The sequence below is a fragment of the Phasianus colchicus genome, chromosome 26 (genome assembly GCF_987193195.1).
Source record: "Phasianus colchicus chromosome 26, bPhaCol1.hap1.1, whole genome shotgun sequence".
Lineage (NCBI taxonomy): Eukaryota > Metazoa > Chordata > Aves > Galliformes > Phasianidae > Phasianus > Phasianus colchicus.
This window is the reverse complement of record NC_143461.1, coordinates 5,655,735-5,671,392: the sequence shown is the minus strand read 5'-3', so window position 1 is coordinate 5,671,392 and position 15,658 is coordinate 5,655,735. Positions and strand designations below refer to the sequence as shown.

Below are 15,658 nucleotides of genomic sequence, written 5' to 3'. Positions count from 1 at the left end.
AACTGGGCGGTGCTTCCTGGGCAGCGACGGCGGCGCGAAAGCGGTCAAACCTCCGCGCTTGGCTTTCGCCGCGGCACAGGGCGGAAACAGCGGCGGGGAGCGCGGGCTGCGGTGCTCGGCCGCCGTGCGCCAAGCGCGGCGTTGCGGGTCGGGGCGGGGAGTCCGGCGGAGCGCCGCCCGCAGCCGCCAGGAGGAGCGGAGCGCAGCGCTGCCGCTCGGCGCGGGCGGAGCCTCCGCGCGGCCCGGCTCCCCCGGCCCGAGCGCCGCCGCCCCGCCCCGTTCCGCACTCCCCGGGCGCCGCCGGCCGCCAGGGGGCGGCGCGGCGCGGCGCAGAGGCGCGCAGGCGCGCGGCGGCGGCCCGCCATGTCGGACAAGATGGCGGCGGCCGCGGCCTCCCCTCAGCCGCAGCCCGGGCCCGGCCCGCCGGCGGCGGAGGAGGAGGGCGGCGGCCCGCGGGGCGGCGGGGCGGACGGGGAGGCGGAGGCGGAGGAGTTCGGGTGCCCGGCGCACTGCTCCGACCTGGCCTGGCGGCAGAACGAGCAGCGCCGGCACGGCCTGTACTGCGACATCACGCTGGCGTTCGGCGGCGGGCGGCCCGGCGCGGCCCGCGAGTACCGCGCGCACCGCTCCGTGCTGGCGGCCGCCACCGAGTACTTCACGCCGCTGCTCTCGGGCGGCTTCGCCGAGTCGCGCTCGGGCCGCGTGGAGCTGCAGAAGTGGAGCTCGGAGGGCGGCCCCGACCCCGACACGGTGGAGGCCGTCATCGGCTTCATGTACACCGGCGCCATCCGCGTCGGCCCCGGCAACGTGCACGAGGTGCTGGAGATGGCCGACAGGTGAGCGGGGCGGGCCGGGCGGGCCGGGCGGGCGGGCGTCGCCTGACGGCCCGCGCGCCGTTTGTGCCGTTCGTCCCGCAGGTTCCTGCTGACCCGGCTGAAGGAGTTCTGCGGGGAGTTCCTCAAGAAGAAGCTGAACCTCTCCAACTGCGTGGCGGTGCACAGCCTGGCCCACATGTACTCGCTGAGCCAGCTGGCGCTGCGCGCGCAGGACATGATCCGCAGGAACTTCCACAGGGTCATCCAGGACGAGGAGTTCTACACGCTGCCCTTCCACCTCGTCAGGGACTGGCTGTCCGACTCGGAGATCACGGTGGACTCCGAAGAAATCCTCTTTGAGACCGTCCTGAAGTGGGTGCAGAGGAACCCCGAGGAAAGGGAGAGGTACTTTGAGGAACTCTTTAAGCTGCTCAGGCTGTCTCAGATGAAGCCCACGTACCTCACGCGCCACGTCAAATCCGAGAGGCTGGTGTCCAGCAACGAGGCCTGCGTCAGGCTGGTGTCGGACGCCGTGGAGAGTCACGCCCTGAGGTCTGAGAACTTGCAGTCTGGCAACCTGCAGCATTCCGCCTGTCCCGCCGCGTTGCTGCCGCGCTTCGGACAAAACATGGATGTCATTATGGTGATCGGTGGTGTGTCGGAGGGAGGAGATTACCTGAGTGAGTGCGTGGGGTATTTCATCGATGAAGATAGGTGGGTAAACTTGCCGCACATACATAACCATCTCGATGGGCACGCTGTTGCTGTGACAGAGTCTTACGTTTATGTGGCTGGCTCCATGGAACCGGGATTTGCCAAGACTGTAGAAAGGTATAATCCAAACAGAAATATCTGGGAGCAAGTCTCAAATTTAATAACCAGAAAGCACTCATTTGGCCTCACCGAAGTTAAAGGAAACTTGTACAGTATCGGTGGACATGGCAATTTCAGTCCTGGCTTTAAAGATGTAGCTGTTTATAATCCCGAGCAAGACAAATGGCATAACCTGGAGTCAGCACCAAAGATCCTTCGTGACGTCAAAGCTGTTTCTGTAGAAGACCGGTTTGTTTATGTTGCTGCTCGTACCCCTGTTGACAGTGATAGTGAAGATGGATTGAGGGCAGTTATTATCAGATACGATGCTGAAACAAGGCAGTGGCAGGACGTAGAATCTCTGCCGCTCATTGATAATTACTGCTCTTTTCAGATGTCGGTTGCAAACACAAACTTTTACCATACAGCATCCTGCTGCCCCAAGAGTTACCCTATAGATAACGAGGAAGCCAAGGTAAAGATCTCTGGCAGGGCCTCAGATGAGATACTTGAAAGCTTACCCCCAGAGGTCCTCAGCATTGAAGGGGCAGCTATTTGTTATTATAAAGATGACGTTTTCATCATTGGGGGGTGGAAGAACAGTGATGATATTGACAAGCAATACAGGAAGGAGGCCTATCGCTACTGCGCTGAGAGGAAGCGCTGGATGCTTCTGCCTCCCATGCCTCAGCCTCGCTGTAGGGCAACAGCCTGCCATGTCAGAATTCCCTTCAGGTGCTTGCAGGGCACGCAGAGATACCCTATGCCGCAAAACCTGATGTGGCAAAAAGACAGAATAAGACAAATGCAGGAAAGGCAGATGCAGGAAATACACCGACACTCTCTAAGCTTACGAAGAATGCCACGCTCGCAGATTGAGTGCTAATTTCTGGGTTGTCAACTCTTACGAAGGTAGTTTAGGAAATACTGTGCTAAACCATTTTGCGAGGCATTTTATGTCTTTATAAGACATCAGGGTGTTGAGTAGGTTTGATACGTAAAAGTGGCATCTTTTATGTACTGAAAATTACAAAGGTCAGAAATTGAGGATGAATGGGAATTGAGAAACTGTCTGAATCCAACAATACTACTTAACAGTGCCCAGGAAAAAAACTGCTTTCCTGTACCAGACTGTGACACAGATCTTTGTTTTCAAGGATTTCTGTAGAGTTCGTCTCTTACAGTTCTGTTTTGAAAATCAAAGGTCTCTCTAATAATTTAGTGGTTACATTCGTGTGTGCTGAAAGCACCTGCTTTATTTGCACTTAATATGTTGACATTCCTTTGATTCTCCTTCTCAGTGACTAAACTGCACGTGTAATTGATGTTAGTGTACTTGGCTTTCTCAAGTTGGAGGCGAGTGCAATAGTTAATAACTACATATGGAAATGAAAGCACAATCTCTCTTTATAGAGTTACTTCAGGATGTTTCTATGTCTGTTGAACATTTTGTATCTGTATGTTGTAGAGAGGCTGTGGAGTTCATTTGTGAATGGTTGATTAGTAGAACATCAGACACTTGCTAAAAGAGAACTTGAGGCAGTGATCTTTTTCAGGTGTATCTGGAGAGGCTTTGAGTTTCCTTGAGAGCTGAAAAGGAGAGACAGCCAGCAGAGCAGTCGTGGACCAATGTCAGCTAGTCCCTTCTGTCTGTTGGGTTAGTAAGAATGACATTATCCCACAGGCATAGATTGAAACTTGAGCTGCTTGTCAGTCCTTTCTCAAATGCTGAACACATTTAATTGTAGTGAAGGAGTGTTTGGAAGAACCCCCACACACCTGTTTCCAGCCTGTCTTTGACAATCAGTACCTTTGGCCTTCAGTGTATTTTCCCACGGGACTCAGAGGCTGTGCTGCAGTGCTCCTTAACAAACCAGTGCTTGCTGTTCTCAGAGGGGCGCTGCTGGTGATGACGTACAGACTCTGAGATGCATCTGGAGATTGTACAGTCTCTAAATATTTTTAGAGACTAACATTTCCGTTGATGAGAACTGCTATGGTGTGGTTTTACATCAGTCAGTGCCCTGCTTGGCTCTGGTTTGTGTAAGTGCTGTACCCCCCAGAAACAGAAGGTCGAATCGTTCCTTTGGAGTATCACTGCCTGTCAGTTATCTGTCCTGCTGAGCACCTCCCTGATCTGAGGAGCTCCAGGACAGCTGTTACTATTGGTTCAGTGCATCCCTCCTGCCTCCTTTTCTTCCTCTTCCTTCCCTTTGTTTGAATGTTCCAGGTTGTCACGTTTGACCCAACTCAGGATATTAGGGAAGGGAAGGGAGGTGTCAGCAGGGCACTGCAGAGTTTGAGTTGACAAATGTTGGTGGAGGAGCTGTGTGCTGTCTTTGGTTCCTGTGATAATTCTCTGGTGCTTTTGACGTGGGCAACTCCTTTGAAAAGGGTCTTCTAAACAGTTTTTTGTTGTGTTTCTTTCTGTTTGTTTTTCATTGTTCAGCTTTCTGAACTGATACTTCTCATTTTCCAATTCAGCAGGCAACCTAGATCATATCTGAGACACTGGGTAAGGGTAAGTCCTTCAATCGCATAACGTGTAAAGGTTTCTTGGTGTGTAATATCCTTAATGCTCCACTTAGTTTACCTGCCACTTTGACATCAATAACAGTCCTTTTGTAATGGGAGAATAACCCAGCCTTGTAAAAATTATCTTGAAAATCTAACAGTTCATTTCAAATTACTTCTCAGTAGTAACCATCCTGTATTTGATTTGCCTGCTAGATTGCTGTGCAATGGCAGATTAAATTGTACAGTGCTGGTTTAATGCAAGAGAGGAAATGGTTAAACTTACTGAGGTTTAAGGCTGATGTTCAGTAATGACCATTGCCAAATCAGCTCACACAGGCCCTCAAGGAAGGGGTTAATCCATGGAGTTTGGCTGTGAGCTCTGGCAGGTTTGGGTTAAGAATTACTGCCCCTGTAGGAGTGTTTGTGAGCAGACTGTGTGCAAATGCCTCACAGCTTTAATGCTGGAATTATGATTTAATTGAAAGGGGAGCTGAATTTAAGGCACTTTGCACAGAAGCAGTGAGAACAGTTTATGTATTCCCTCCCTGCTGACTTTACTGCAGGGAGATGATGAGTAAAGGACGCAACCTTGTCAGCCCGCTGCAGCTCCATTGAGGCCCTTAGGCACTCTGTCAACAATTTATGGGAGAAAATACTGACATTGTGATTCGGTTGGAATATAAACTAAACAGTGTGATGCAGCATGCAGCTAAGTTAGATGCAAGAAGAAATTTCTTGCGGTCTTTTTCTAAGCAAAACCAATATCTGCACTCACCAGGACTTCAATCTGACATACAAGCTATCTTGTTTCCTAAAGACATTCCACTCAAAGGCATCAGAACAGCTAAATAACCTGTGAATGCCAGCCACGGTTCTGTATGTGATGCACTATATTTCTGTGTTCTGTTTGCATGGGGAGCGATGGCACTGCGGACAGCACTGGTTTGCTTTAACTTAGGCAAGACCAACGCTATGGAATTTTTAAGTGGCTGGATTTTTACAGCCTTGACTTTAAGTGGACCAACTGCATTACACAGTTTTTAACTGACAAGTCTAACCATCTGTTGCCTCACCTGTAGGTGTTGAGAAGAATTGAATCTGGCTGTAATTTAGCTCACTAACCTGTGACTTGTGTAACAAATGCATTCTGGCCCCTGACTGCTGTAGCTTGCTGAGTACTTGTTTGAAAAAAATCCTATAAGCAACAGCTTGGGAATCCCTTTGTGTGTGTAGTGGGTAGTAAAATGTCGGTAAGATTCTAGTGTGTGTTAAGCACTACAAGGCTGATTTCTGTCCTTGCAAAGGAACATCAGATGGTATTTTTCCTCCCTAAGACAATCATAGCTGTATTGAACACATGCCACAAAATGCATGTTTCCCATCCTATCTGTCTGCTCCAGCTGTTAGTGAAGTAGGACACGTGCTGCCTAGCACTGCGTGCTCCCTGCAGTCATTTCTAGGTAGGTGCCATATATGTACATACTGTTTTATAAGGACTTGGATATTCTGTTACTATGCTAGTTTTGTATATATTTTTAATAAGATTTCCTCACACATAGTAGGGTGTTACTCCAGAAATAGAGAAAACATGCCAGTTTTCCAGCATGCTTTATAAAAAATTATCCTAGGTTGGTCACTATTAACAAATTGGGTCACAAAGAGTAGCAACTTCTTAGGTTATTTTATCACAGCATTGTAATCCTACGTTGTAACACTCATTGGGCTCAAACTGTTGGATGGCTTGGCTCTATTTTCAGCTATGCCCAAATTATTTTAGAATATAAACGGTGTATCTGATATGACAGTCTTAAGGGGAAGTCTGATAAAACAGGTGCTTCTGAGGATCTCATCCTATTACTAATATGAATGTAAAGTGTGGAGCTAATTAGATGTTTGAAGACCATTAATAGTAAGATACTCCTCATAGGTCCATGTCACTGTGGATCACGGCAGCTGTACTCCTCAGTGTTAATGTAGACTTCAAGAGAATGCTTGGGCAAGCAGCACTCCTGTACTTAACTTCCAGTAAGGTAAAGTAGTATCTGTGTAGGCTGTTTGGAAACACTCCCACTGTAATGTTCTTCACATACAATACACTGTACTAGAGTTTATTGTAAGAAGTGAACTAACAAAAATAAACCTTTTATTTCTCTAGCATTCTGTTGTGCATCGTACCCTGTTATTGGTTTAAACAAGGTGTAACCAATACCTCTAAATCACATTTGGGTCTTTTTTTTTTGTGCCATGGAATGAAAGTTTCAGTTGCTAATTATTCTTTTAGTGAGAATCAATTTTGTTTTCTTTTAGATTAAGCGAATACATTCTTTTGCTGCTTAGAAGACTTTATTAGCTAACTGGAGCTGTTTGTGCAGGCAGGGAGCTCGGTGAAGAAGTGCCTCTGACCGCTCCTTGCTGTGAGGGCTCCACATCAATCTCTTCTGGCAGCGTAATCCCCCACGTTGCACAGCCCTGGCACCACACAGCAGCTCAGAGCGCTGCGATAGATGCTCATGTCCTGAGCATCAAACCACTCGTCAGCTTTTTCGTCGTAACACTCAACGTTGAAAGTCGTGGCATATCCATTAAAGCCACCAACCACAAACAAGAGATCGTCCACCACTTCAATGCCAAAGTTACTGCGAGGATTGAACATGGTGGGGACAACGCGCCACGTGTTGGCAGCTGGGCTGTAGGCTTCTGCAGTCCGGAGCCGGTTGACTCCATCAAATCCTCCTACCTGTGAATGTCAAAGGCACAGTGTTGAAAGAGGCCCTTCCTCTTGCTGAGGCAGCTGAATCGTGTTGTGCACATGTAAGATTTTAACTTGTCCTACTTTGCTGACGTTAGTTGGAGCGCTGTGAGAGCACGTGGCCTCAAAATGCAGTGCTTTCTTATTGCAGACTGCTCCCTTGTTCGTTCTGGAGCATCCAGAAGTATTTTTGTCAGATTTTACATTTACACTGAGCTTAAATGCAGCATGTGGATAAGCAGGACCAAGCAGCGCTGTGCTGCTAAAAGCTTTTATCAGCAGCAGAATCATTTCTTTGCTGCAACTCTTTACGTGCTGTGTACTTATTCTTTCATAATGAAAAGTGTGAGGGTGACAGTATTCTACAGGGGATTTCAGCCATTCTTGCCTTCAGCTTTCTTCCCTAAATCTCACTTAGAAGTGAATGGTCAGTGTGAAAATTAGTCTAGGAAATGCAGATTAACAGAACTTCATTGCATGAAACAAACAAACACCGTAGCAGCAGCGTGGGTTCGTTACGGCCGAGTTGCCACTTCGACCTTACCGCATACACTTGGCTTCCATACGCAATCACACCCACTCCACTTCTTCTGCTTCTCATTGGGGATATCAAGGTCCACTGATCTGTTCCAGCATCGTATACTTCAGCTGTGGATAGGCATTCATTTCCATTGAACCCACCACATATATACACCTGTTTACAGGAGGAAAAAAAAGCAGGGTGGCTGTGGGAGAATGTGCTGAGGGTAAAATGGGCTGTCTGGGGTGGTTTTCTTCTTTAAGGGGACAGCCCTATCATTCTGGGGTGAAAGTGAAGGGAATTACTCAGGGAAGTGGGATTTTGACCCTTCATTTCCTGCACTGCGTGAAGCACACCAGCACAGCATTCAATGTGTCCAGCAGGAAGCTGGCTGTTGGTGGGAAGAGGTTCTAGAAGAGTTCTGCTCCTGTCTGCACTGCTGTGCCAGTAAGTTCCACCTCTTAGCTTTCTATCTGTAGCTGCGGGATCTGATGAGTAAGGTTTACATGAACCTTCTTCCTCTATCTGAAAAGACTGATGGAAAGGAGCATTTGCTGTGCGCCTGGCTCCCACAGCTCCTCTTTCTTATCTGATGCTGAGCCCTGGGCGGTAGCTGTGTTTATCCATGACAGAGCTCAGTGGGAGGCTGAGCTGTGAAACTGCCCCAACACGCCCTACGATGTTTGTTCCTGCCCTGCATACCGAGCTTCAACCTTAACTGCAGCCGCAGATCTCCCAGCCTTTTACCTTATCATACAGCGTGGTTGCGCCAGCATCGCTCCTCTGCTCGTGCATGGGAGCAATGAGCGTCCACTGGTTTGTCTCCGGCTCGTAGCGCTCGGCTGTGTTGAGCCGCGTGTACCCATCGAAGCCCCCCATGGCGTAGATGAAGTCATTGAGAACAGTGACGCTGACGTAGCAGCGCCGTGAGTGCATGGGAGCGACCTGCTGCCACGTCTTCTTCACCGGGTCGAACCGCTTGACGCTGTTGAAGTAATCCACGCTGTCAAATCCTCCGATGACGTAGACAAAGCCTTTCAGAAACGCAGTACCATGGTAGGCACGGGGGCTCTCCTCATGGCACGTCACATTCACCCACTTGTCCGCACGGGTGTCGTACGTCTCGATGGCGTTGGTCGGGCTGCCCCCGCTCCAGCCCCCGATAGCAAACAGGATGGAGTAGGGCAGGCGGGGCCGGGCGAGGGGACTGACGCTGTCAGGGAGAAACGCGCTGTTCGTGCTGAGGTTGTACATGGCCGTCAGAGTGTTGATGATGATGGGTTTGCACTCACTGTTGTCCTTCACGTAATCGTGTGTTTTGACTTTGTTCATGAAGTGGTCTGCCTCCATCAGTGCCAGCCGGACCTGAAATGTAAAAGGTCACTGTTGATGCTTTGTATTTTCTTATCTTTTGTGGACAGGTCTGGCACTGGATGGCCTGGATTTTGGGCTAGAGTATTCTCTAAGGCTTATGAGAGAAGTGGAGAATTGAAGGTGTAGTTTTTCACTTCCCCATAAAGAGGCTGCAGGCGTAAAAGCAGCTCGATGCAGTGAGACCTGCCCAGCTGTGGCACAGCACTCAGCCTGAAGCTGTTTGCACAGCACAGCTGGTGAGCCCAACACACCAGCTTTGTGTGCACGGAGATAAGGCGCCCCACGCACTGCTGGGCTCTTCCTTCCACCCAGGGATGATTAAACATAAGCTCTAAGCGTGAAGAAACAATGCACTTAAACTGCATGCCCTGAGAGCAGCTCATAGCAGCATGGACACGCTGCGAGCAGTGCCACGGCGGTGGTGGTGAGGACGGAGCAGTGCAGAGCTGTGCAGAGCTCTTGGCGCCCACCGGACCGACCTTGCTGAGCAGGATGGGGATGTGCTGCCTCCTCTGCCAGGGATCGTGGGTGATCCATTTCAGGATGGCGTCGAACACCACTTCCTCCTGCTTCACATTGAGCTCGTCTTTCTCAATTATGTCTGTCAGCTCGTCAATGGAGAGGTCTAGGAACTCCGTGGACACCTTGATCAGCTCCTCAAAGTTGTGGAGGATGAACATGTAGGCTGTCTGCCGCAGGCTGGGGCAGTGGTAATGGTTTGTGAGCCGGCAGATGCCGATACAGTTTTCCAAGCACAGCTGTGATTTCAGGAACTCGCAGCACAGCCTGATGATGCCCATGATGTTGAACTGATCCGCCGTGCCCAGCAAGCTTTCAACGTTTTCAGCAGTGATCGATACTGTCCTGGTGTAGGCATACTCGATAACAAGCTTCATCATTTCGGGGGAAATGCCAGGGATTTTGTACACTACCTTCTCCATGTTGTTCCAGCCACTGGTAAACAAAGCCCTGACCAAAAAAATAATTAAAAAAAAATATAAGGCAAAGCAATGCTGGAGGAAGAAATGGCTTTTCTGCACTGAATCCCCACCACGCTATGCCATACACCTTCCTCCCTGCACCACGCTCGGGCTGTAGCACCGGAGGCACCACAGGACGACCGGGGAATGTCACTCGTCCCTATTCCCACTACAGAGCATCCCAAGCGCTGACCTGAAGTAATGACTGCAGCTGCAGAGGATGTTCTTGTGCGCGTTGAACTGACAGCCGTTCACGTCGATGATCACATCGCAGAGCTTCCCCTCCAGGCGGAGCTCATTGAACACCTCGCAGGCCATCGCGCTCATCTTCCTCTCCATCAGTGAGGCGGAGCAGCCGCTGTGCGCCGCGCTGCCGTCCATGTCGGAGCCCGGGCCGGCGGGAGGAGCTGCGCGGGGGCCGCTTTCGCCTCGTCCTCCTACATCTTCTCCGGAACTTCTCCGTGGGGGTCTGGAATCGGACCCCAGTGAGGTCACACTGCTGGCGCTGGGCGTGTTCCCGGCTCCTCATGGCTGCCGGCGATCCCTCCGCCCTGCGCGCACCCAGCGCTGCGAGAAACCACCGCGAGCTTCTCCCGAACCACGCTTTGGTTTGGGGAGCTTTCAGTAATGCTCGGCGCCGGGGCCACGCCGCGCCTCGGCCTGGGCCCCGCGCACGGCCCGCAGGCGGCTGCCGCTCGCGGCTGCCATTTCTGCCGGCACGGCGCCCGCACGGCTCCGACGGGACGGGACGTCGGACGAACGAACATCGGCACGCGGTGAGCGAGCGGCGCGGGCTGAGAGCCTTTCGGCGCCCTTCGGAGCCTTTCGGAGGCTTTCGGCGCCCTTCGGAGCTTTTCGGCGCCCTTCGGAGGCTTTCGGCGCCCTTCGGAGCCCTCGGGCGTCTCCACGCGGCGGTGCCCGTGAGCGCGGCGCGGTGCCGGGCGGGCGCTGCCCCGCTGCCGCTTTGTTTCGTTCGGCAGCGCCGCGGCGGTGCTGTGGCTGTGATCAGCTCGTCGCCACGTCGTTGTGCTTTTTTTTTTTTTTTTTTTAATCTTTCTCTTTCGCTTTCCGCCTCCAGAGCGAGCAGCGAAGGAAACGCAACCGCGGGGCGGGGCGGGGCCCTCCCGGGAACGAGGAGACGCTGCGCCGGGCGGGGACCGAACGGCCACGGGCAGCACCGCGCTGCTCCGCCCCGCGGCTGAGCGGCGCCGCACGGCACGGCACGGCACCGCACGGCACGGCACGGCACGGCACGGCGAGATGGTGAGCGGGGCGCTGCGCTGCGGGAGGGGGAGATGAGCGCGGCGGAGCTGCGGGGATCCGAAGCAGCGCTGTGCCCGCAGGTGCCGGAGCTGCAGAAAACCACGGTCCGCATCCAGCAGCCGGAGCGCGTCATGGGGCTGATCCGCGCCATCAAGGAGCAGGGCGGCAGCAAACTGCAGGTACCGCGTGCGCTGCGCTGCGGGTGCGGGGGGACGAGCCGAGAGCCCGGTGGTTTTGGTGGCCTGGCCTCCTGCTTCCCTCTTATGCAAGCTGTAAACGTTAGCCGGTCCCCAAACGTCGCCCTCCACACACAGCACAAGCCGGGAGGGATGGGCCCTGTGGTGCTGATAAGGCTGCTGGGATACGGATGGGGGTGGGGGGTGGGAAGGTGCCCGGTCCCAGCTGGGTGCGTTGTGCCCCGTTGGATGCCTGCCTGCCTGCCGGCTGCCCCGGTGCTCACTGCAGCCCTGCGGTCTGTGTGGGATGCACCCATGTGATGTTTGCACCAGCAGGGCGTTGGGTCACCACAGTCCATCTTTCTCCCACCCTTCAGGTCATCTCTGACTTCGACATGACGCTGAGCAGGTTTGGGTGCAATGGCCAGCGCTGCCCAACGTCACACAGTGAGTTCCAGCCCTGCTGTTGCTTTGTGGCCCTTCCTTCTGCTTTCTGTGTCTGTTCTCTGGTGCATCCCTCTCCTCCCAGCAGCCCAAAGCCCGTGGCAGGAGGGAATTCCTGGTGTCTGTGCTCCAGCTTTGCCACCGAGACTCTCGGATGCTCCTTGTCTGTCTCAAGCCAGCACCCTGAAGCTCGCAGCCTTTCTGTAAGTGCTGTAACATTGGCATTTTGTTGTCTTTGCAGATATCCTCGACAACAGCCACGTCATTAGTGAGGATGGCAAGAAGAAGGTGGGTGTTGCTTTGTGAAGTTCTCCACTGCTGCCAGCATCGCCATGGGCTGTGCAACGAGCGTCAGAGGGCAAAAGCCGTGCGGTGCTGCCGGGGCAGAGAGCAGAGAGCAGAGCGAGGTCCCAGGCTGCATTTCAGCCAATGGAAAGTTAAAAAGAGAAAACGAATTTGCATGCGTAGCTGCGGGCATTTGTGCTCTGATAAGAGCAGGAAGGAGGTTTGTGTGCCCATCTGTTGGGAGCATTTCTGCTGAGATGAGCCTCAGCCGAGCTATCAGAGATCCTCAGAGATCCCCGGGTTGGCTCGGAGCAAAGTTGCTCAGTGAAGTGGTTTTGGTCACGTTTTTGTTATGGACCGTGATGCTCTGGGGGAGTTTAGAAATACTGATTTTGCTGTTTACAGTCTCTGTAGGCTCAGTGTTCAATCCGAACTCTTCTTTCTTCTAACGTTCCAGTTAAAAGATCTGCTGCACCACTACTACCCCATCGAAATCGATCCCAACCGCTCCCTGGAAGAGAAACGTCCCCTGATGGTGGAGTGGTGAGTGCTGTTGTGCTGTGCCCTGACCCCTGGTGAGCATTTAGGGAATGGGAGGAAACACCCCTGAGCTGGGCCCAAGCATGGAGAACCCTTTGTAGGGTCCCTTTTAAGACAGGCCGTTCCCATTTCTCGCGTGCTTGGCACAGACACTCAGGATGGTGCTTTGGACCGTGGCTGGTGGGCACAGCTGAGGAACAGTTCTGAGTCACTGCAAACAAAAAGCAAAAACCACGGATCTCATAGGCACCCCTGACCTCCTGGCAACTGGGATGGCAGTGTGAAGGCTTCAGCTTCCTGTAGGAAGTGCCTGGCTGTTGTTTTTCTGATGGTCTGGAATATGATGCTCACCTTGCTGCCTTTCTCTAGGTGGACACGGGCCCACGAGCTGCTGTCACAGCAGAAGATCCAGAAGGGAGACATTGCCCAGATTGTCAGGGAGTCGGATGTGATGCTGAGGTACACCCAAGGTCCTTCCTGTCCCATCACCCCATTGCTGCCCACATCTCCAGGGCCTGAAGGCAGGCAGGGGGATGCTGAGCTGGTGTCTGCTAGCTCTGCTCACCTGCTCCGATCTGCACACAGCCTCACAGTGCAGCAGATACAAATCTCCCTTCCTTCCTGGGATTTGGGTTTAACCACCAGAGAGCTCCTCCTGCTCTGGAGCCATGCCCACCCCTGGTCCTGGTGGGGAAAGGGTCCCCAAGCAACTCTGAGTCTTTGTGGTTGGCAGGATGAGGGGTTCAGGCACTAAAATATGGTACCAAAAGCGCTGTGAAAGCTGCAGCCAGGAGCTGTGCTTTGAGTGACTGCTGTTATTTCTGCTTGGGAAGTCCCAGGCAGAAACTTGAGCTTTGTCACTGAGAGCAGTCGCAGCCCACACTGCCCGGAGCTGGGAGAGGGAAACGTGACACTGCCACGACAACTTCTGTCCTAGGGATGGATTCAATGAGTTGTTTGATCAGCTGCATAAGTACAACGTCCCCATGTTCATCTTCTCTGCTGGTGTTGGTGACATCCTCGAGGAGATTATCCGTCAGGCTAACGTCTTCTACCCCAATGTCCACGTGGTGTCCAACTACATGGACTTCGATGACAATGTGAGTGTGCAGAGAGCAGGGGGAGGTGGCTGTGTTGGTGCTGTGGGCTGCAGCACCCTTACAGTACAGCAGTGCTGGGGTTTGGGGAGTGCGCAGCGTTGGCCCTGGGAGGATCCTGCAGGCAGAGAGCAGCAGCAGCCGAGCATCTGCTCACTGTCCTGTGGGCACCTCATCCCTCAGACTGACTTTGGGAAGCCAGAAGTGGGTTCTGTCTGTCGAGGTTTGGTGCTGGTCCATGCCCAGCCCAGCAGGTGGTCGGGGTGGAGTTAACAGAAGCCTAAAAAGTCCCAGTTGTCATTAGCAGATGGCACACTGTGCACAGTGAAGCTCTCTGTTCCCACGGGCTGTGCGGGGGCAGACGGTCCTCAGGGTGTGACTCCTGACTCCTGCAAGGGCTGTGCTGTGCCCTGGGCCTCCTTGGACTTTGGCTTTCCGTGACTCTTGAGCAGCTCCAGGGCAGCACAGAGATCTGCCAGATCCTTTGGGGTTGTTCTCATCCTACAGTCTGGGTTTGCCCTGACAAAAGCAGATCTTTGGGGACTGCATGCATTCTGGGGCTCCTGGGCGGTGCTACAGTGATGAGAGCTGTTGTCGTGTTGCCCCTCACCTCTCCCTCCTTCTGAATGGGGGCTGAGGCTGCAACACAATGTAGGGATTGCTTTAGAATCAGTTCACCTGTCCTGTTTGCACAGGGAGTCCTCAAGTGCTTCAAGAGCCCTCTAATCCACACCTACAACAAGAACAACAGTGTGCTGCAGGGCACTGCGTACTTCCAGCAGCTGAGCACACGGACGAGCATCATCCTTCTGGGGGACTCCATGGGCGACCTGACGATGGCAGATGGCGTTCCCAGTGTGGAGAACATCCTCAAGATTGGCTTCCTCAACGACAAGGTGTGTGGGGAGCAGCATTCCTGCTGCCTTCCAGCCCTTGCCAGGGCTGCTGTTGGGCTCTAGGTTTCTATAAGGGCCCTCGGAGCTGCCGGTGCACTTTGGGCACGGTCAGCTGGTTTTGTCCCTCTTTTCTGTAGCACCAAGAGATGCAGGGCTGTGGGTATGGCACCTCCATTCTCAGCTGTTCACAGCTCTCTGCGCTCTTCTCCTCGCTGCAGGTGGAGGAGCGGCGGGGGAAATACCTGGACGCCTATGACATCGTGCTGGAGAGCGATGAGACGTTGGATGTGGTCAATGGGATTCTGCGGTTCATCCTCATGGAGACATGAGCCGGGCAGCAGCGTCCCACCCCCGGCCCGTCAGCCAAGTACTGGGGGATGAGCACCCTTAGCAAAGCTGGACGGGTGTCCCGGTACCTGCCTGAATGCATCCCCATGCCGGGGTGATCCCTCTGCCCCAGCTGTTGTGTTGTGTCCCAAACCTCACAGCTCTTCTGGTCAGTCTGGAGCTGAAGGGCTGATCTGGAGGAAGCAAGGAGCCCGCCCTGCACTCCGCATCCTCCTCAGCCTCCAGCAGCACCGGGGCCACAGCAAACATTTGTGTTCTGGGGAGGGATGTTCTGTGCTTCTCTCCAGTGGCTAAACACAGAAACAGGGACCGTTTGCTGTGGCTTGAGGGCAGACCTGGTTGGAGTTGAAGCTGTTTGGTTTTACTGCATTCCTGTCTAAGGAAACAAGCACTGCTGCTCTTATCCTGGTTTCTGTGGCCCCAAGCTGTGCAGGCTGAGCCCTGGCTGTGGAGAGAGAGCAGGGTGGGGTGGTCCTGCAGCCCCAGGAGGTGGGTGCTGGGGATGATGGGCAGCTCTGCTGGGTTTCCATGGGCTCTGACCTCAGCCTTCACCCTGCAGCTCACTCGCCACCCTCCACACCATGGGCTGCTAAACATCACTTCTGGGCAGTGCAGATCTCTGCTTCATTGAAATAAAATCATTGACTAAAGCTGCAGTGTGTGCATTGCACCGAGAGCGCAGTGCCCTGAGCAAAGTGTCCTCCCCACCCCTGATCCCACTGTGCCCCATCCCTGTCCCCCACCCCTCTGCCTGGGTCCTGGCAGCGGAGCTCTTCCTTTTTCTCCTGCCCAACGCAGCAGATGCCGTTGTCTGAAATCCACCTCTGCTCCACAGACCCAG

At 53.4% G+C, this 15,658-nt stretch overlaps 3 protein-coding genes across 4 annotated transcripts; 2 read left to right on the top strand and 1 right to left on the bottom strand.

Moving 5' to 3' along the window:
* The first annotated feature begins 363 nt into the window (after positions 1–363).
* KLHL11 (kelch like family member 11) lies at positions 364–6,302 on the top strand. The gene is made up of 2 exons (XM_031600635.2): positions 364–836; positions 918–6,302. Exons 1-2 carry the CDS (start codon positions 364–366, stop codon positions 2,512–2,514), a joined length of 2,070 nt encoding a protein of 689 aa, XP_031456495.1. The 3' UTR covers positions 2,515–6,302.
* A 178-nt stretch (positions 6,303–6,480) lies between these two features.
* On the bottom strand, positions 6,481–10,149 carry KLHL10 (kelch like family member 10). Its single transcript, XM_031600636.2, has 5 exons — positions 9,962–10,149; positions 9,268–9,757; positions 8,162–8,779; positions 7,439–7,588; positions 6,481–6,882 (listed from the first exon to the last, which is right to left on the bottom strand). Exons 1-5 carry the CDS (start codon positions 10,147–10,149, stop codon positions 6,574–6,576), a joined length of 1,755 nt encoding a protein of 584 aa, XP_031456496.1. The 3' UTR covers positions 6,481–6,573.
* A 523-nt stretch (positions 10,150–10,672) lies between these two features.
* On the top strand, positions 10,673–15,467 carry NT5C3B (5'-nucleotidase, cytosolic IIIB). 2 transcript variants are annotated; one of them, XM_031600524.2, is made up of 9 exons: positions 10,673–11,031; positions 11,112–11,210; positions 11,585–11,654; positions 11,893–11,939; positions 12,394–12,479; positions 12,846–12,935; positions 13,414–13,576; positions 14,269–14,469; positions 14,688–15,467. In XM_031600524.2, the coding sequence occupies exons 1-9, from the start codon at positions 11,029–11,031 to the stop codon at positions 14,796–14,798; spliced, it is 870 nt and encodes a 289-aa protein (XP_031456384.2). In that variant the 5' UTR covers positions 10,673–11,028; the 3' UTR covers positions 14,799–15,467. The 2 variants fall into 2 exon arrangements, with proteins under 2 accessions (XP_031456384.2, XP_089980983.1); XM_090124857.1 differs by lacking the exon at positions 10,673–11,031 and having other exon boundaries at positions 11,064–11,210.
* The last annotated feature ends 191 nt before the right edge of the window (positions 15,468–15,658 follow it).